This window comes from Brassica oleracea, chromosome C7 (assembly GCF_000695525.1).
Source record: "Brassica oleracea var. oleracea cultivar TO1000 chromosome C7, BOL, whole genome shotgun sequence".
NCBI classification, from domain to species: Eukaryota; Viridiplantae; Streptophyta; class Magnoliopsida; order Brassicales; family Brassicaceae; genus Brassica; species Brassica oleracea.
The window spans coordinates 15,829,669-15,852,337 of record NC_027754.1 but is presented as its reverse complement, the minus strand read 5'-3'; the positions used below and the strand labels follow the sequence as shown (position 1 = coordinate 15,852,337).

Here is a 22,669-nt window from a genome sequence, read left to right as displayed (position 1 = left end):
TGCTTTACATCGAAATAATTACGTGGGCTTTACGACGAAATCTTACGTGTCGTTTACGACAAATTCTTTCCCTGCGCTTTATGAGGAATATATTTCGTCGTAAACGTAACGAGTCGTTTACGACGAAACCTCCGTTACGACGGACGTTTAACAACGAAACGTCTTTCGACGTTAATTCGTCGTAACACCCCGTTTACGACGAATTTACAACGAATACTGCCCTAGTAAAAAATATGTTTTCTTGTAGTGTAATATAAAATTTAATAAAATTTATAGTATATATGTGCCAAAATAAAAATATTAACACAACAAAAATTAAATATCAAAAATTAAAGTTTTTTTAGAAAATAATCCCTCGATTTGAAATCGCGGGTCAAAATCTAGTATTTCCTTTAAAGTTAAAGAATTCAACAGCTGTAATTTGTCACTGTTTATTTTTATTTCCAACATATGTACTTTACCATTGTTTAATATTTTTAGTATATAAATAAATATACAAATATGTATATAAAAAAAATTTTAGTTTATTTATTTATTTATAGTTTGAGATCCATCTATATATATATATATTTAAAAAAACTTAATTTGGTGGACAAACTGTTATATACATTATAGTAGGCATGGGCGTTCGGTCCTCCCATCGGATTCGGTTCGGTTCGGTGTAATCAGATTTTTGGGTTTTTGGTTCTAAGTATATAAATTATATTCGGTTATTGTAGATTTTTGGTACGGTGTCGGTTCGGAACTGCCCGGGTACGGATCGGTACGGTTTTAGAATTCAAAATCCGCTTAAACCCGAAAATAAATTGGATTCGGTTCGGCTTTGGATTGTAGTGTAAAAAAATAACCAAAGAACAGAAATAAACCAAATATAACCAAATGTAACCACTTTTAACCGAAAAAACCATACATATCCGAGAACATCCAGTGAAAATAAAATAGATAGCATAACTTCAACACACCAAAACAGAATGGCTTATCTAAGCCATGATCCGAAAGCAAACTTTAAAAACAAACCAACATTCAAATTGCAAACATAAAACAAGATTCTTGAACTGATGAAAGCCATGAATTTATCTTCTCAAGCTTCACGCCTCAAATTGCTTAGTCTTTTTCTGGAATTGTTGTGTCCCCATACTCTGAAAAGATAGTAAAAACGATTATTAAACACTCAAAGAGTTAAAGTAGTATAAGAATTGAAGACATCATTCTCGGGTATTACCTCTTTCAAGCATGTCCACTTCTTCAAGATCAGAAAGTATTTGCGCATCTGAAAGAACTCTTGACTCCATCTGTATGTCTTGCTTCATCCACTGCTCGATAAACATTAGAATCTCAACCATGTAAGGGCATGATTATTGGTAGTCCCAACATTGGTCCTTAGTGTTTTTGGTGTGGGGTCCACCACATTTTTTTAAGAACTTTGCTCAAATGTCTCTAATTAAGAAACGTCCCAAGGGTTGTCCCTAACTGTTTGTGGGCCCCACTGACACGTGGCGGTCCACAATTGGTTCATCATTTAATTTTTTTTTTTTTAAATCAAAAAAAAAAAAAAAAATTTAGGACCAAAAAATGTCTCAGCCGATAATGATGCCCTAATGTGTTAGACAACTCCTATGTGGTTCAAGAAGCCTACCACTAGTGCTAAAAGCACTCTCTAAGGCAGCTGATGAGACTTGTATGGCTAACACATACCGAGCAATCTCAGTCAAGACCGAAAACTTAGAGGTGTTCTTTCTCCACCATGAGAATACATCATACTCCACTCCAATCATCAGGTCAAGGGTTTCCACAGACTCTTCTAAGGTAAGTTTCCAACTCATCCTTGTTTTCCCTAACCCATATTTCGTTTAGTTTCTATTTGTACCTAACATCCATCCTCTTGTAACCCACATAATCATCAACTGTTGGATAATTCCAATTAACTTGAGGAGCAAGTTAACTCATTAAAGTGAAGTTTGATGGGTTAAGGAAAAAGGAAAACATATCGAGCTTAGGAATGTTTCCATATTATTATTAGGAAAAGATGTATCTTCGTCCTATATAAAGAAGTCTCATGAAGAGATGTAACATCAAGAGAAACACATTGAGAGGTTTAGTTTTGAGAGAGTTTCTAAATCTAATAAGAAGTACTAGGTCTTATAATCTTTGTCTTTGTGCAACTTTAATTTGTATCAGAGCTCCAGGTTTCGAAGATCGTTTACAAGAGGAGTTGTAACTCGATCAAAACATAGGACACGATAACAATTCTCAAGGACTTGATAAAGGTCTTGAGATGAAGAAGGACATACGATGTCCGATGCTATCATCGACCAACTACACCGTATGGTCGATGCGCATGAAAGTGATGCTTCGTTTATACGATGTTTGGGATACAATTGATCCAGGGAGAGATGATGCAAAGAAGAACAATATGGCGATGGCTCTAATCTTTCAATCAGTCCCAGAAGCGCTAATACTTCAGATTGGAGAATATGATACATCGAAGAAGATTTGGGAAGCTATCAAATCTCGTAACCTAGGTGCTGATCGCGTGAGAGAAGCAAGGTTACAGACTTTGATGTCTGAGTTCGACAAACTGAGGATGACAGACACTGACACGGTGGATGACTACGCAGGAAAACTTTCAGGATTAGCATCGAGAGCAGCCGCGTTAGGAGAGATAATGGAAGCATCGAAGATGGTAAAGAAGTTTTTGAAGGGACTTCCAAGAAGAAAGTTCATTCACATCGTAGCTTCGTTAGAACAAGTGTTGGATATAAATTCAATGGGATTCGAAGACATTGTTGGGAGATTGAAGGCTTTCGAAGAACGCATAAAAGAAGAAAACCAAGATGAAGATCAATCGAAGCTAATGTTTGTAAAGAATGATGCGCAAGGTTGTGGAAGCCATAACAACTCGCGAGGAAGAGGAAGAGGTAGAGGTTATGGTGGAAGAGGAAGAGGACGAGGAAGGTCTAATGGTTCTGATGGTCATAACAAAGGAGGAGAAGCTTCGGACAAGACCAAGAAGGACTACTCTAAAGTTAAATGTTGGAGATTCAACAAGATGGGGCACTTCGTGTCACATTGTCGTACACAACCAAGAGAAGAAGCTAACCTAACGGAAACACAAGAAGCATATGCATTATATATGCATGAAGTAGTATTCCTCAACGAAGAGAGAGTGTTTCCTAAGAGGTTTGATGAATGCGATGGAAATACGAGTATATGGTACCTTGACAATGGTGCAAGTAACAATATGACAGGCAAGAAAGAGTTCGTCTCAAACCTAGACGAGAGCATCAAAGGCAAAGTCAAATTCGGTGATGGATCAAACGTCAAGATTTTTGGGAAAGGTTCGATCATGTTCATCGGAAAAACAGGGGAGAGAAGAGCACTCAAAGACATCTACTACATCCCAAGTCTTAAACACAATATCATAAGTCTTAGACAAGCAACCGAGATGGGTTGTGAGGTTAATATGAAAGAAGACTTACTGATGATGAAAGATCCCCGTGGAAGGTGTGACTTGTGCGATCCGATATCACCATCAACACCAGCAAACAACAGATATGTATTCGTCTTAATTGATGATTACTGAAGATATATGTGGACGATGCTGCTAAGAGAGAAGAGTGAAGCGTTTGATCGGTTCAAAAAGTTCAAGGAGTACATGGAGAATCAAACGAAGCTAAAACTCAAGACTTTTCGCACCGATAGAGGAGGAGAGTTCACAGCTTCTGAGTTCATTCGTTTTTGTGAAGAAAACGGTGTAACTAGACATCTCACCGCATCGTATACAATATCAACAAACGTGGACGAAGAACCAAGATCATTCAAGCTTCCTCATATCGATGTTACAGAAGAAGGAGATGTTGATGAGCATCAAGATCACCAACACCACGAAGAGCATAACAATAATGAAGAAGAAGAAGTTGTAGATGCAAGTGAACAAGCGCAAGTAGCAGAGAACAACGATGCAAACCAAGACCAGCATGTAACATCGAGATATGGCTGTAACATCATAAAACCAAAGCGGTTCGATGATTACATCATACTCGCTGAAGTTGAAGGTGGCAGACTCTTGCTCACCATCGATGGTGAACCAGAAAGTTACATCGAAGCTGCAGTGATGCAAGCTTGGATCGATGCAATGAAGGCATAGATCAAATCTATCATCAAAAACAAGACCTGGAAGCTCGTCAAGAAGCCGGCAAGTGTGAAGCCGATAGGTTTGAAATGGATCTATAAGATCAAGAGGAATGCAGATGGAACGGTGATCAAATACAAAGCAAGGCTAGTTGCAAAAAACTACGTGCAACAACAAGGCATAGACTTCGACGAAGTATTTGCACCAGTTGCTCGGATAGAAACCATACGACTACTCTTGGCGTTAGCAGCGACTAATGGATGGGAGATCCATCACCTAGATGTAAAAACTGCATTCCTAAATGGAGACTTAAACGAGGATGTATATCTAACTCAGCCAAAAGGTTTTGAAGAGAAAGGTAAAGAGAATCATGTATACAAACTCAGCAAAGCTCTATACGGTTTACGTCAAGCTCCGAGAGCTTGGAATATTAAACTTGACCGTGTTCTCAAGGAGATGGAGTTCACGAAGTGCACCAAGGAACATGCGGTATGTCAAAAGGAAGAGAAGGGGGAGCTTCTGATCATAGCTATATACGTCGATGACTTGTTTGTAACATGGACTTCGCTCAACGTTATCAAGCAATTCAAAGATGGTATGTCAAGAAGATTTGAGATGTCAGACCTCGGGAAGCTTACATACTATCTTGGTATAGAAGTAACGCAAGGAGCTGATGGCATTCACATCAAACAAGAAGAAGGAGGATACGCGCAAGGTATACTTGTCAAGATGAAGATGGAGTCATGTAACTATACTCACGTTCCGATGCACACGAGTTTGAAAGTATCAAAGGCAGAGGAGGATCCTAAGATTGATGCAACATCGTATCGAAGCACCATAGGATGCTTAAGGTATCTTCTTCATACACGACCGGACTTGGTGTTTTCGGTTGGTGTATTAAGCAGATATATGCAGAGTCCAAGAGAGAGTCATGGAGAAGCAGTGAAGCATCTATACTCACGTTCCGATGCAACATCGTATCGAAGAAATTCGATGCACCTATTAACGGTCTACGTAAGTTTATCGGAGTTCAGAAGATCAACATACCTAAGATTCAAGTTGGAATTAAGAGGGAGAATGTGAGATAATTCCAATTAACTTGAGGAGCAAGTTAACTCATTAAAGTGAAGTTTGATGGGTTAAGGAAAAAGGAAAACATATCAAGCTTATGAATTTTTTCATATTATTATTAGGAAAAGATGTAGTTTCGTCCTATATAAAGAAGTCTCATGAAGAGATGTAACATCAAGAGAAACACATTGAGAGGTTTAGTTTTGAGAGAGTTTCTAAATCTAATAAGAAGTGTCAGTTCTTATAATATTTGTTTTTGTGCAACTTTAAACAACAAGCTCCATCCTCTCAATACACTGGTCCCTAGACTGACTCCGAGCTTGCTCGGTTGACTGAGATGACTGGTCATTTGGAACTAAAACGCCTCCATGTCTTGCATTGTACTCCTTGAACAAACTTCTCAAGATTCTGATCAACGACTCAGACATCTCCTTATACTCAATGCTATCTAGACCATACAACTCTTCAAAACACATCTTTGCAAGCTCCAACTTATTGTTATGATCGAACACAGTAGCAACAATTAACATCATGTTAGTGTTCTTCACACCATCCCAGCATTTGTCAAACTTTTTAAGCATCTTTGTCGCCTTAGACTTCAAATCAGGATCATAGCTGCTACATAGTCCTCTTAGATTGGTCTCGATAGTTACTATCTCACCATAGCACCTATGCGAATTGAGTGAAGTTGAAGTTGACACCACCAACGTCGAGTTGTAGAAAATCATAAGAAACTGACACATCTTATCAATGGCATTCCAATCCCAACCATAGCACCTATGCAAATTGAGTGAAGTTAAAGCTTACACCACCAAAGTCGAGTTGTAGAAAATCATAAGAAACCAACACAGCTTATCAATGGCATTCCAATCTCTTAGCTGAGGAGGTCCTATCCTTTTTTGTCCATTCTCAAGCTCATAGAATTGATCATTGTAGAATTTGTCTTATGTCTCCATCTTATCGAAGGCCACCTTGAACTTCTGAGCTGTTGTCAATATTAGATAGGTTGAATTCTACCTTGTCTTCACATCCAATGGCAAACTTCCTCTTGTAATCTTACCCGAGTCAACTTTCAGCTCAAAAGATCTCAACCTGTTAGTATGTGATCTAACGTAGGAGATAGCATTATGGATAGCCACCACATTCTGATCTATTTCAGCCATTTCATCTCTAACTATCAAGTTAATGATATGGGCACTACATCTGATATGTAAAAACTTCCCATCTAACACAAAAGCCTGATCCGAACCCAAAGAAAAAGTACTCTGAAACTTCCTCAAAGGAGAACTATTGGCAGTAGATTATCTACGGTTATGCCGAAAACCTTATCTATTCCCCATTCAGCCAAACACTCTAGACGAACAGATGCTATAGTCTGACCTTTATGATCTGTGATGTGTTTGAACCCTATAATCAGCTTCTTCAAACGCCAAGAAACATCAATGAAGTGCATTGTGATGACCATATAACTCGCACCTGTATAAAATGAACAATAAATCACATGATCAGTTTCAGATAAAGAATAAAATGATGTCTAATTAATCAAAGATTATATATAACATGTAGTTTGGGAAACTCAAATGTCTGTTGTCAGAGAGACTCGTTGTTTGTTACACAAGAACCATTTCTTGAGTGCATCTTTCCTTTCCTCATACATCTTCACAATGTCTTTAGTCGAGGTTCTTCTTGAATGAGGAGTGAACACGGTTGTCTACAAGCAGCAAACATAAGATATTAGCTGCAATAAATTATAAAGCCAAAAACATACATTTAAGAGAAGTAGAGAATTTACCTTGTTTACGAAATGTTTCCATGCTACACTTTTGACAATTGATAAAGGAAATTGCCCTAGGACAAGCATCAGACTCGTGGCTTCTCTAAACTGACCTTCAGTCACCTTTGCCTTCTTTAGTTTCCCATCATCATCAATAACGGGGTGTTTATTCTTTTGTCCAGCTGACCAAGCAAGATGGTTCTTGCATACTTCAAGATATTTCTTCAGATTTGATGTTCTTGAGGTTGTGAGACACGAGAATCTGTTCTGGCAGTGGTTGCATACACACTTGTCTCAATCTTCTTTAGTCCTTGTGTAATGTTCCCAAACTTCTGATCTTGTAGGGGGAATATGCTTCACTTTGCTCGGCTGAGATGATGCTCCACTGGTTGGCGGAGTTTCTTTCCTCTTGTCGCCACTATTCGGTGTTTGAATATCTCCTTCATTATCTTTGTTGTTGGTTTCTCGGTCAAGAGATGATGTTGAATCCATCTGAAAAAGAAAAATAAATGAAACACCAAAATCAGTTTCAGTTCTAAACTCTGTTACAACAACTATAAAAGATCCTAAGTTCAAACAAAATCAGTTCCACAAACAAAACCGTTTCTTAAACTAATTTAGCTCAACTCATGCTCCACTTAGTATACATGCAAACCGTTAGAGATGTCTAATCAAACACGGATGTGACTCTAATCGACTCGGAACAAAGCAGAACAAAAGTCGAAGAAAGAGAGAGACAATACATCCGATTTGATTCTCGAATGGTTTGATGAAGTACGAGATCGAGATGATAGATGATTTATAGTAGCCAGTTTGAGCTGCTTAATGATGAAATCAACGATCGAGGAAGCTTTTTGTAACTAGGTTTCGTCGCTTCGCTTTGTCTCCTTTTGCCGTAAAGAAACCAAGAACCGAAGAGATTCTTAATATATGTGTAAATTAATGTATTACTAGATACGGACCCGCGCTGTGCGCTGATATTGTTTTATCAAATTTGTTATTTATATTTTGTCTTATATAATATGTGTTATATATATATATTTGATATATATATATAATATATTTTCTTTATGTATATAGAATTGATTTGTGTTATAATATAAATGTAGAATCATTATAAAACTGTATCATTATATAGGACTTGACGGTTTAGGATTGTACAACTACTTAGAGTTAATATTGATTTTGACTTGCTTGGAATTAATAGTATTTTCATCTTCGCATATCTGGTTTTGGTTTAAAGATTTATTGCTCTATATGTCTGCTATTTCTTTTGACGTTTTACCATTAAACTTTTAGAAAAAAAAAACACGATTCAAAACATTAGTACCCCTACCGCTATCTGTGAGTATGCGAGTCTCCACCAAAAGATGAATTTTGAGACTATAATGCATAACTTTGACTAAAACCTTCACGTTTTGTATGGTTTGACATCTTTCAATAAAGTACTAACCATTGCCATTACGCTTTATTTTTGAATCGTGTAGTGTAGAATGTATTAGGAGTCAGAAGATTATATATAGTATTTAGATACTAACCATTAGGTATAATATTTTCATAGAGGATCGGTAGGCATATTCTTTTTCTCAGAACGTTAAGATATCGAATCGTAGCAATATAGATGGGAAGTTATTACATAACGAAGTTGACATATAAGAGAATAAAATCTTTAAAATAACTAATTTATTTTTCAAATCTAACAGTTTATATCAAAACGAAAGGATATAGATGGAATTTGGCAGATGACAAAATCAAAATTTAAGGGAATAAATCTTGAAAATAACTAATATATACTACTAAAATCTAACAGTTTAATATTCTAAATATTTACGGTCCAGAAGATTAGGTTGTGTAGATTTGATCAAATCCATTTTGTGTGGTTAGAATATTCTGCTGAGGCTAAGCTAATCGTATGTAGATCTTTATTAGATATACATATATTAAAATTTTGAAAATACAATATATATCAGTTTACCGTTTTTTATATTAAAATCACTGTATTTTTGAACTAAATACTGTATATGACTTTAACTAATCTTATAAATGTGTGTGAATAGGTAAAAATATAAAGATTTGTGCTATGTGTTATTTACAAAAGTTCGTTTGAAACAAATCATATTTGGCTTACATGGTTGTGGATATAAGGCATTCAAGCTTCATTGTTGGCTATGTTCTGTTCATAATGGTAGGCAACATAATGGAAATGTAAACAGATGCAACAGAGGAAAAAACAATCTTGATTTCGATAAAGACCTTACATTCAAGCTTCATTGGTGGTATATCATGTGGATATAAAACAATTCGGTTAATTATTCAAACCAAACATACGTCTAAAGACTGTTAGAATGTTTAGTATGATGAAAGATGGACACATATGAATTGATTTGATTATGGTATGTTGCAGGCAATTCGTAAAGTAAAGATGAGAAAATATGAGGTGTATATTAACCTGATATCCACTTGTAGTCAATATTGAAGAAATCCTATAAACAGAGACAAAGATACGCCTAGTGAAAGTGATGAGGACATAGAACCAGATATCAACATCCCAACTCTTAGACAAGCCCCAAGAACAAGATCAGGAACTAGAGGTGTGATTGCAAGCTTCAGTGAAGCCATAGAAGGTCTATTTGCAAGAACAACACCAGTTCCAACTTAGAAGACATCAAAAGCCGTCTAGACAAGCTCTCCATCTCCGGATCAGAAGCTAAAGAAGATGCACCTTATGTAATACATAGCGGTCCAAAAGATGATGCTATCCTATGGTCTATTCTGCCTTCCAAAGAGATGGTTTCCTTATTTACCATCTCCCCACTTAAGTGAAATGATGTGCACCAAAGAAAGAGTCAAGCTTCTAAACGACATCACTTCATATTTCAAGTTTGGCACCTTCCTTCAACGGCTACTTCAATTCCAAAGAGGTAAGTAAGGTAAGCACATTTCAATAATTATTACATCTCGATTTTTCTTGCAGGTTTTGAGTCTTTCCTTTATTTTTATTTGAATAAAACAACGCATTGTTTAGCCTATTGCACAGCTGCATTGGCGATTATATAAGCCCCTATAAGCAGCCTTGTATTTTTTCAACCTTTATGAAATATATGAGCCAGTTTGCCCCCTAGTAAATACCAAAGTCTTTTGAGAGTTTGTGAGAAGCAATCTTGAGAGCAACTTGTGTTTTATCAAACTCCTATCCATAGAGTTTGTGGCTACACCTCGATCCACTCTGATTGTGTGATTCAATCAATCTCTATTTCATCTCCATCTCTTTATCCTTGTTGAGTTGTTTATACGAACAAGCAGCTTGGATCCATACTCCATCTTCGCGTCATCCTCCATTCCTTGAGATAACAAGTTGGTTATACGACCAAGTGTTATTTTCCATCTCCATTGGTTCCTATTCAAGTCTCATCAACCAGGTCTATTCATCCCACCATCTCCTCTACCAGATCGCTCATACCATCCATCTCATTCCATCCAGCCATCTCTATCCACTCGACCAGTTTGAGAAAGGCCTATCTTGTGCCCGTATCAGAAAGAAGTTACTTCCAGAAAAATGTAACACGTTTATAGAGTATTGCTTAGGTCTATAATATTAATAATATAGATGGTAATCATCTCTTAATAATATGTAACACGTTGATACTTTCAAAAATATATTGAATATTAAGGTATGGATAAGGTATATATTTAATATTGGTTGGTTTAATATATGTAGAAATAATAGAAATGTTAAGTCACAACATGTTCAATAGGTCCAAAAAAAAGCCATGTCATGATAAATTCAAATATGACTCTGTTTTAATAGATTAGATGTATATATACACGAGACATGTTATAAATGCTTGGTTTAATCGGTTACCTTATTTGGATATTGGTTTGTAACCAAACCGACCCAAAGTCCAAATAGTTTGGCCTTGAAACCCATTCGGTATTTTGAACGGATCTGTTACCGATCCGGACCCACGAGTTCGGTTCGGTTTAGGGTGTGAGCTTCGGGTTCAGTATAATACATTATAGACAACTATGGTTGAGACAAATAGGATAAGCAAGAAGACATGTGGACAGAGAAATTGTGAACGAATACAAATAAATGTGTTGTAGACAAAGAAAATATAGACTACTGGATTGTGTGAACATAAAAATTGTGGACAGAGAAATTGAAACTTGTTTAAATATTACTTTAGTTCATGGAAAAGAATCAATTTAGTTCATTGTTAAAATTGTTAGAAAGACTTATCAATTAAATTTAAGTGTGACTAATTATATTTAAATATTTTAATTGATCAAAATATAAATAATTTGAGTTATGGACAAACATATTGTATTTATGGATAAATGTGGTTATGACATGTAAGTTATGGATAGAAAGATTATGGACATCAAAGTTGTGACTGAGCAACTTGTGGATAGACGAATTGTGGACACAAAGATCTCCCACATATTTTGTCAAACATTTTATATGTGATTTTGTTATTCTCCTTAATTTTTTTAGATTTAACTCAGTAGTAATCTCCGTCTTAAATTCAGTTTAAGCCATTTTCAAATTAAAACCAAAACTTTTTAAAAATCAAAATTTCAGCAACCATCGATTGATTAATGTATAGTTGTATACCCAAAATCATGAGAAAATACCAAATTTCACTATAAAGACTTTCGCCTTTGCCTCAATTACTGATTTCAAAACTGGAAAATCTAAAACTAGAGGTAAGAGCTGAATGAGAAGACAAGGCTCACCACGAAAAAGATCCTAAATCAAATTACAAAAGAAATCTCTCGGATGAGAATAAATTCGCGAACCTCTCTTTTTCTCTTTGAATTTGGATCATAGTTTTCTAAAGGTGTGCTGCAGATATTTTCTTCATTTTTTAGATACATATTTTAGGAGAAGCGAAAGACGAAGAAGTATAAAGCCGAAGAAGGATCAAGCTGACTTTTTGGAAACGGAAATGAAACTTCAGATGCAACAATTAATTTCCAAGGAGAATTTTATGTTATCCGAGCTTGATCTGTTACCATTTTACAAGATTGTAAAACTGTGGCTTATAATCCCGCCAAAGTTATTAGTTATTTCTTCTAATATGTATATTAATTTTCATACTAACAATCATTATTAAATCCAAAGTTGTAACCAAAATGCATAGTTTTGTGGGTTAAAATTTTTAAATTACCACTCAGACTTCATTGATAGTTAAGCAACCAAATGAAGATGAGGATGAACCAATTCGTTGATCAGAAAGTAGTAAACAATGACTAAAGTGATTATCTATGGTACATGACTACCCTTAAGTTTAGAAAACGATATCTAGTCTTGGATAAAAGCATGTCTCTTCATGTCAACAGTACTGCTCACGTTCTTCTTGTCCTAGCCTACAAAATAAAACTCGTCGAAGTCCCTGAAACCGTTTTCAGAGTCACCCAGACGTTGGAGCAGAACGCGACGGAGGTCGTTCACCGGTGGCAACATGTCGCGCCGGAGCTTCCCGAAGAGATTTTCATAAGAACAACCATGGAGGTTGTAAACGGCACCGTTTCTTCTCAAAAGACTGTCAGGGCAACATTCTTAGCTCTGTTCCTCGTAGACGCATCGACACTTCTGTCGATACTAAACCGGAGATTACCAGAACTGAGTCTGGTCCGGTGACGAGCTGGATCCAGTCGGTGCTTTGCTGGACGGATATACAAGTGGGTACATCGGAGAAAGTTCTACTCGAGAGGAATGAAACCTTGATGTATATCAAGAGGAAATCAGATTACGTTCTTGAACCGATTTCAAGAATCGATTTGGAGGAAGATGATCGAGCTTGAGACTCCGGCAGCTATAGCTTTCAATCCATACGGCGGCATGATGGCGAAGATTTCGCCGACGGCGACTCCGTTCCCGTACAGAGCAGGCAACCTCTGTAAGATTCAGTACGTTACTGATTGGGGAGAAGATAGATTAACGAAACGGTATATGAAACTGACGAGGAAGTTGTACCGGTTCATGACTCCTTTTGTGTCCAAGAATCCAAGACAGTCGTTTTTTAATTATCGGGATATTGAATTGCGGACCAATTTCTCACAAAATCAGGAGCTATGTTGAAGGTAAACGTTACGGGGAGAAATATTTTGCTGGAAATTTCGAGAGGCTGGTGGAGATCAAGACTAGAGTTGATAGTGGTAACTTCTTCAGGAACGAAATAGTGTTCTTGTGATACTTCAATAGTTGATTAGTGAAACTGCTCTTGTGTAAATGATTGTTCTGTAAATCTTGTCTATTTTTGGTAAAGCAACTTTGGTTTATATGGCTACTAGGGTCGGCCCGCAGGGCGGGGTGAAAATTAAAAAAAACAATTTAAATAGTTAAAATGAATGTTTAATATAAATTTGTATCATATAAAAATATACATATTAATTAAATATTGTACATGTCAATGTATTTGAATACTAAATAGACTATGAAGCTACCAATATTTGCTTTGATTATGGATAGTTGCTTGCTTTGATTACTGTTGAATAAACTATGTAAATTAAATTGGTTGGTAAGCTGTTAGTACAAAACTATATGTCATGTGTTGAGATTTTTGCTCTTATACCATCTTTCTTTTGAGGTTAGGACGTTCATCGGGTTTAGTTGTACGTGATTGTTGTTTTGATTAAGTTATTTAAAGTAGTTTTATTTTCATGGTTATATACATGCAGATTTCCTTTATCTTTATTTGGCCAAATATTGGAAATTATAAATATACCCTGCCACTAAAAATATTTCTATGTATATATAAGTTTTTTTAAAAAATATTATTCAATGTTTATTCCACTTTGATTAGGACAATAAGTTGAATATATCTTAGACCACAAATCATAAATATTCTCAGTCTTATACATTTTGTTCTTCAAGTTATTGTTATTTTTATTTCATTTTATACATTTCTCTTAATATTTATGTATGCATCCATAATATTTTTTAAAAGGATTTTTCATTAACTAATGTATTTATTGTAGTTTTAAATATAATATAGTTTTCGTGCACTTGATTAATTTTTTTTGGCATTGCTGGTATTTGAAGTGGTTGAGAACCTGAATGGATATTTACTTTCATAAAGTTTTTGGTGTATGTTTAAAAATAAAAATTCGTAAAGGCTTTTAAATCATATGAATATAATATTCAACACACTACTGTTGACTGTTCATATACTTAAAATTTTGACGTAGGTAATTGCAAATTTGCTGAACTCATAGATTCGTTGCTACTTTATAAATTATCACAGGATGGGGTACATAGGGTAAATATTGCTTTGATGATAATATAACGTCCATATCGTAATGTGTGTGTGGTTTTTTTTTTATCTACTATGTATTCAGAAATAATTAACACATTCAATAATATTAAAGAGTAAAAAGCCCTGTCAATTGTTCATAGTATAAGCCCAAAGTTAAACTCAAACCCAACCAAAGAAATAAAATCCAGAGACACGCGTCGATCTGTCAAAGAGTGATTTTCCACGTGGATAGCTTAGGAGAGAGGCAAATATATTTTTATATATATATATATTAGATTTTAAAGCACAGGCGTATAGTAAAACCAGGGTCGTCTTTTCGCATTACCAAGTGGATTGATCGTATTGGGTTTTTTTTTTTTTCAAGAACAAATATATAAGCTAACATAGCCGGAGAATTTTCAGTTCAGTGAACTCTGTGGTAGAAACGTAGTGCTTAAGTTTGGTGAAGGAATTTTTGAGGGTATACATGAATTAGATTTGGTTGCAGTGCAAAGATCGTCAAATAAGTGTGCTTCTCTGATTGCCAATAGCGTTGCCAAGGAGATGAGATTTCACCTGTTGTGGATCGAGGTGCTCCTAGGTGGATGAGTTCCTTGGTAGAAGAAGAGAGGATGAATCGCTAATGAGTTAGGTGAATGGTTTTGTCTTGGTTTCGTTGGATATGCCGGAAGGTGTAAATGAGCTATGTGCTCTGCTCCGTTTATGGTTCTGGTTAGGGATGTCGAATGGGCGGGTTGTCCATGGGCGGTCCGTGTCCAAATTATTTTGGGTTAATATGGACATACCTATATTAGACCAAATTAAAATGAGTTTAAAAAGACAAACCCAGTGGAAGCACCGTATCCTACTGGTTAAGTTTTAAAGGCTTTTACATCCAGGTCTGAGGTTTGAATCCCAGACTATGCAATTTCTTGCATAGTAATATTTTTTAATAGTAATACTTGCAGATTACAGGAAATCCAGGTTTCAAGTCCCGGAAAGGGCGATTTATTAAACAATTATACAGACTACGGAAGTAAGACTTACAAGGGATCTTCAACATAGTGCAAGTAAATCTGGTCAGACGTGAATCTTAATAGGACGGCTTAGGTGATGCAGTTAGACGTAGGTCCTCATAAGGCAGATAGTGTTATCGGTTGTCGAATCATCTATGTAATATTTTTCATATCATAATTGTAATATCATAATAAATCAGCGTTAAAAAAAAGACAAACCCAATTAGACTCATGGACAAAACCGGGTAAGACCATATGGACATTGGGCAGCAAATAGTTAAAATATCTAGGTTTAGGAAATTAGGAAAAAAATTGCAGTCTTAATTTGTTTTACCAAAATCATAAAATCGAGTTTTTGTCAAAACCGAAAAATTGTATTTTCCCTTAAAAATTGCATTTTCTCCGTCAAAACCATAAAATCGTGTTTTCGGCCAAAACTGCAAAATCGCAATTTCCCGTTAAAATTATATTTTTTGGTCAAAACCGCAAAATCACGTTTTCGTGAAACCAAAAGTCATATTTTTCATCAAAATCACAAAAATCTCAAAATCAAATTTTCTTGTCAAAAATTCAAATTGCAAAATAAAAAAGTTTAAGTCTATAATATATACAAAATTTAGTATATTTTCATCTTTTACAATAAAAATTAGGTTATTTATATTAAATTGGCATCTAGATCCCATGGACAACCAACAAATCATGGTCTTTTTTGGGTATGGTCTTATTTAGACATGGTCCTATTTGGATGTCGACCAAAACTGTCCAACAAAAATACACGTCTAGTTCTGCTTTGTGTTTGCTTGTTTTTTTTCTAACCCTTTGCTACTTTTCTCTTTTAGAAGGATCCAATTCAGTGGAAAGATGAATGTATTAATATTTTTGTAAACAGTGTCAAGAAATAATTTGAGACGGTACTTAGTAGAGCGTACTAATAATCATATACAGGTCACATACAATAATGAAAAGTGAATCAAAATTGTTTATCTTGTTACGAAAGTAAAAGAAATAAGGCAGCCGTATATGTTGAAAATATAAAAGGATGTGGGGCCCGCTGCACTATTTGCACAGTAAATTTTCTTCTATATATACGAACGTTTGCGTTCGTTTGTAAACACACCTCGACCTTCTCTTCTCCCTCTAATAAACACTCTCTATCAGTGTTATAAATTCTACGGGTATAAAATTTTGCCCTTATTTAAATTTCTGCGATACAATAAAATACAAGTTCTTTTCATAACACGTTATCAGCACGATCACTCTACGATTCGGTAAAATTTATTTGTATCATTTATACCCTGTTATAATGGTCGGTATACCGCCTCTACTATTACATATATCATGTTATAATGACCGGAATACATCCTATATTATTTACTAGTAATTTAAATTATTTATTGGTCGGCCGAGCCGCCTTATATTCTGTTTATTATTTATTGGTCGGCCGAGCCGCCCTTCTAGTTCTGACTGTTTCGTAGGAGGATCAAGGTGTAATAACGATGGTACACTCCATTTGATCTCTTTTCCTACTTGTTTATTGTCTCCCCCTAGAGTTGGGAATTCTTTCTCATTGAAATGACAATCGGCAAATCGTGCCGTAAACACATCACCAGTTTGTGGTTCTAGGTATCTTATTATTGATGGAGAATCATAGCCAATATATATTCCCAACCGTCTTTGTGGTCCCATCTTTGTACGTTACGGTGGTGCTATTGGCTATGATTCTCCATCAATAATAAGATACCTAGAACCACAAACTGGTGATGTGTTTACGGCACGATTTGCCGATTGTCATTTCAATGAGAAAGAATTCCCAACTCTAGGGGGAGACAATAAACAAGTAGGAAAAGAGATCAAATGGAGTGTACCATCGTTATTACACCTTGATCCTCCTACGAAACAGTCAGAACTAGAAGTTCGATGTATCATGCATTTACAAAATATAGCAAATCAGCTACCTGATGCATTTGCTGATACCAAAATGGTAACTAAATCACATATACCCGCTGCAAATACTCCTGCTCGTATTGAAATACCACAAAATGGTGGAACGGCAGTTGATACACGTGAATCAGGAACACGTTTAAAGCGCGGTAGACCTATTGGTTCAAAGGATAAACTTCCTAGAAAACGTAAGGAATGTGAAAAGCATGATACTCCCAAAATAACAGAAAATATTTTGGACGAAGAAAATTGTGAATCTAATGACAATATAAAGCATCTTGAATCTGAAGGAAATCATGAGATTTCTATCAATTACATCCATAATGGAAAGATATGGAGACGAAATGAGATGGATGATATTGATGACGTTTTCTCATACCTTTTAGCAAAGGAAATAAATGAAGAAAACGAAGATCCAGAACCAAAGTCTGTATATGAATGTCAAAAGAGACATGACTGGATAAAATGGAAAGATGCGATTCAAGTCGAATTAGATTCGCTTAACAAACGAAATGTATTCGGACTTATTGTGCTCACACCCAAAGATGTAAAACCAGTTGGGTACAAATGGGTGTTTGTCCGAAAAAGAAATGAGAAAAACGAGATTACAAGATACAAAGCTCGTCTCGTAGCCCAAGGTTTCTCTCAAAGGCCAGGAATTGATTATGTGGAAACTTATTCTCCTGTCATGGACGCAGTCACATTTAGATTCCTGATGAGCCTAGCGGCCAATGAAAATTTAGAAATGCGTCTCATGGATGTCGTTACGGCATATTTATATGGATCATTAGATACTGATATCTATATGAGAATCCCAGATGGATTTAAAATGCCAGAAATGTTAAGTTCCAGACCTAAAGAGTTATGTGCAATAAAATTGCAAAGATCATTATATGGGTTAAAACAATCTGGACGAATGTGGTATAATCGTCTCAGCGAACACTTAACAAAAGAAGGATACACGAATGATCCTATATGCCCTTGTGTTTTCATAAAGAAAACAACATCCGGATTTGTGATAATCGCGGTGTACGTTGATGATCTTAATATTATTGGAACTCAAAACGAAATCCAAAAGGCATCAAACTATCTGAAAGGAGAATTTGAGATGAAAGATCTCGGGCAGACAAAATATTGTCTAGGATTACAAATTGAGCATTCTCAAAAGGGTATATTTGTACACCAGTCTACATATACCAAACGAGTATTGAAACGCTTTAACATGGATAGAGCAACTCCTCTTAGCACCCCGATGGTCGTTAGATCACTTAATGTTGAAAATGATCCGTTTCGACCATCTGAGGAAAATGAAGAAATACTTGGTCCTGAAACTCCATATTTAAGTGCAATTGGAGCTCTTATGTATCTTGCAAATTGTACTCGACCTGACATATCCTTTGCTGTTAATCTTTTAGCGAGATTCAGTTCGTCTCCTACGCGAAGACATTGGAATAGAATTAAACATGTCTTTCGTTACCTTCAAGGAACAACTGATTTAGGCTTGTTTTATCCTAAAAGTTCAAAAGGTCAAATGATTGGTTTTGCAGATGCAGGTTATTTGTCAGATCCACACAAAGCTCGATCCCAGACAGGATATGTTTTTACAATTGGAGGCACCGCCATATCTTGGCGTTCTCAGAAGCAGACACTTGTTGCTACTTCTTCAAATCACGCCGAGATCATTGCACTCCATGAAGCAAGTAGAGAATGTGTATGGCTAAGATCAATAAGCCGACACATCTGTTCAAGCAGTGAGATTGACGAAAATACGGACCCAACTATTCTATATGAAGATAACGCGGCATGTGTTGCTCAAACGAAGGAAGGATATATCAAAAGCGATAGAACCAAACATATACCTCCGAAGTTCTTCTCATACACTCAAGAGCTCGAGAAGAATAAAGAGATTGAAATAAGATATGTTCGATCATGCGACAATACAGCCGACCTCTTCACAAAATCACTCCCTACCTCGGTATTCAGAAAACACATCCATAACATTGGAATGCGTCATCAGAAGGATCTATGACTGCTTATTCGAGGGGGAGCTTACGTAGTTGTACTCTTTTTACCCTACTATGGTTTTTCCCATTGGGTTTTCCTGGAAAGGTTTTTAACGAGGCAACAAAGACGTTAAGCGAGAGCGGATAGTGACACCGGCCCCCAAGGGGGAGTGTTACGAAAGTCAAAGAAATAAGGCAGCCGTATATGTTGAAAATATAAAAGGATGTGGGGCCCGCTGCACTATTTGCACAGTAAATTTTCTTCTATATATACGAACGTTTGCGTTCGTTTGTAAACACACCTCGACCTTCTCTTCTCCCTCTAATAAACACTCTCTATCAGTGTTATAAATTCTACGGATATAAAATTTTGCCCTTATTTAAATTTCTGCGATACAATAAAAGACAAGTTCTTTTCATAACATATCTTAAGTTCTCACACTTTATTCTTGTGCTCTCTCGCATAGGCCCTTTCACTAGTCCCACTATATTTATATGCCAAGTTGATGGATCGTGGGCTTCTGGTAACGCAAGCAGCAAAGTGGAATGAACTTTTTTTATTAAAAAACTGACCAGGATGTCCTGTAGTGGGAAGGACTTTGGGGCGCAATTGTTTGATTTCCCGGGATTAGTTATGTTTATCTATGAGAGTTATACTAATATCAAACGAACTTATTTGTTGGCTGTCTATATGACATATATGAGACTCCTAGGGTCATATGATTACAAAATGTTAACTGGTTATTAATTTTAGAAATATCACGAATGAATGAAATTAAAAGAAATAAAACGTAGATGAATGGAATAAGAAAAGTTATGAAATAGAAAAAATAGAGTTTCATTCCACTTACAGTTATTCATCAGCTTTTTTAATTATGAATTTTTTATAATTACATTTCATTTTTTTCTATACATTTTCCAAAGAATCATTTGAATGAGATTTGTTTTTTGTTCCATTCAAATGCTAAAAATAATTTGAAATCTATCGGAATAAATCACTCCATGCAATTTCATTCCAGAAATTTGCAATCCAGTTGCACCCATTTTGATTAATCGATAAAAATTCAACTGTTGTGAAAATGAATAGTCTAACAGACGTTGTCTTATAAAGTTGGAATAGTAATTGATTATGGCTATAATTTAATAACATTGTTAAAATGGAATATGCAGCGCACCCTGACAAAAGTGATCAAATATTTAAGGAAGAAAAAACATAAAAACGGAAGACTATTTTTAATAAGTAATAAAGAACAAATTCTTCAATATTTAGAACTTATAAAATGTATTAATTTTTTTTTTTTACCGTGGAAGCATCGTGGCCTAGTGGCCTAGTGGTCAAGGTTTAAAGGCTTCTACATCCAGATCTGGGGTTTGAACCCCAGACAATGCAATTTCTACAGGAAGAGGTCTGAGTTTCAATTCCCGGAGAAGGCGAATTATGCAGAAAACTAGAGAAAATACTTACAAGAGATCTTCAGCATGGCGCAAAGAGTACCATCAAGTATAGCGCAAGGAGTACCATCAGGAATGGATCTCATAGGACTACTCAGGATGATGCAGTCAGGCGTGAATCCTCATAAGACAGGTAGAATTGTCGGCTGTAATATCGTCTATGTAATGTTTCTCATAATAGCATAATTAACCAGAAAAAAAATTTTTTTACCTTTGTTTTCTTTTCCGGGAAGAATGATACAGAGACGAAGATAATGGCATATTTTCGGAATATCTATATTATTAAATCATAATCATTTATAATATTATGCCCTTAGTTTTTCAAGTTAATGCCAATGTCTTTTTTATATTACAATTAATATTATTATTTAATAAGAATTCAGAATATATTGGCCGGTAACATTGAAGCGACATTTATCAATGTTACTATAATACAATTATTAACGTTTTGTGTTTAAATAAAAAATTCCTAACTAAACAAACCATACAATTATTATTTAACCTTATTATTTTTTATAAGACTTATTATTTGACTTAATGCTTATAATATGTTTGACATGTTTGACGGCAACACACTATGAATTTTGTTTCACAAAGATCATGAAATATTAAAGTAGTCCAAAGAAATTTATACTTTGAATTATGAAATAAGGAATAGCATAAATTTATAATGTGAATTATGAAATAAAGAATATCATTCATCATTTTAAGATATTTTCATAATCTTTTTCGTGTTGTTAATTCATGAGTTTAAACCTTGGGTAACAAACAAAATCAATAAAGGTGGCCAATAAAATCTTAAATATCAGTTTCAACTTCATTCCTTAAGGAGGATGTATTCAATTCAGAGTTTTAGGTGATTTGTGTCAAAATGAAAAATTCACTGTTATTGAAACATGAATTTTAAAAATTCATTTAAAATCCAGTGTTATTCAACTTGACATTTTATAAAGTACTATGAAATCTACTGTTATTGAAAATATTTTAAGTTGTGGAGTTTTAAAGTTTTCAAGTGATTTTAGAGTGTTTGGGTGGAGTTTCTTAGTTAAAAAAATAAAACTCAAATCCCATGGTTTTAGGTGATATTCTAGACTGGTTTAACAAAAATCATTTTATTATTTGCAATTCCTTAAAATCATCTAAAACCTCATTAAAAATCAAATCACCTCAAATTTTAGATTGAATACACCCCCCTAATATGTGGACACTACGAATATTCTGTGAGTTTAAGTTAATTAACTTGGCCAACCATCTCAATTGTGTTTTAAACAAAATCTGAATGTATAAAAATATCTAATAACTAGGGGTATTCCGGCGCCACGCGCCGGGTTCGTATGTTTTGTTGTCTAATAAGGTGTTAAGGATTTGTTGATTCATTTGGTATCGGTTAGTGATAGTAATATATTTGTTTGTTTGTAGTTGTTCAGACAAAAGATGAATATTGTAAGTTGTATCCCATATTTGAATGAAGTGAGAATTTTGGTGCCAACCTTTTACCTATCGTTAGTTGAATTTGTTGGAGCTTGGGTTGAAAGTTATTGTTGTATATAAGAACATGGGATTAGAAGAGATTGCATGGGAATATAAAGAGAAGGGTTAATAAGTATGATATAATAAAAGGGAGGCGGGGGAGGGGGGTTTAAAATAGAAAGGAAAGCAGCAAACAAAGCATAGAGGTACAAACTGAAGATCAACATTAATCTAGAATTCTGTAGCATCGATCCTTTGAAACGATGTCAAATTTCGGTTTGGTACTTTTCAATACACAGCTATGGATATATTTTATGGCATTGGTGATTTTATATTTATGGTATATTTAGGGAAGGGGGGGGGGTTAAAATAGAAAGGAAAGAAACAAACAAAGCATAGAGGTACAAAGTGAAGATCAACATAAATCTAGAATTCTGTAGCATCGATCCTTTGAAACGATGTCAAATTTCGGAGCTTGACTTGCTATTTGGTATTTTTCAATACACAGCTATGGATATATTTTATTGCATTGGGGATTTTATATTTATGGTATATTTAGGGAAGGGGGG

At 35.3% G+C, this 22,669-nt stretch overlaps 1 protein-coding gene across 1 annotated transcript; it reads left to right on the top strand.

Moving 5' to 3' along the window:
- Positions 1 to 2,332: 2,332 nt before the first annotated feature.
- Positions 2,333 to 3,583, top strand: LOC106302691. Its single transcript, XM_013739150.1, has 2 exons — positions 2,333 to 2,918; positions 2,985 to 3,583. Exons 1-2 carry the CDS (start codon positions 2,333 to 2,335, stop codon positions 3,581 to 3,583), a joined length of 1,185 nt encoding a protein of 394 aa, XP_013594604.1.
- The last annotated feature ends 19,086 nt before the right edge of the window (positions 3,584 to 22,669 follow it).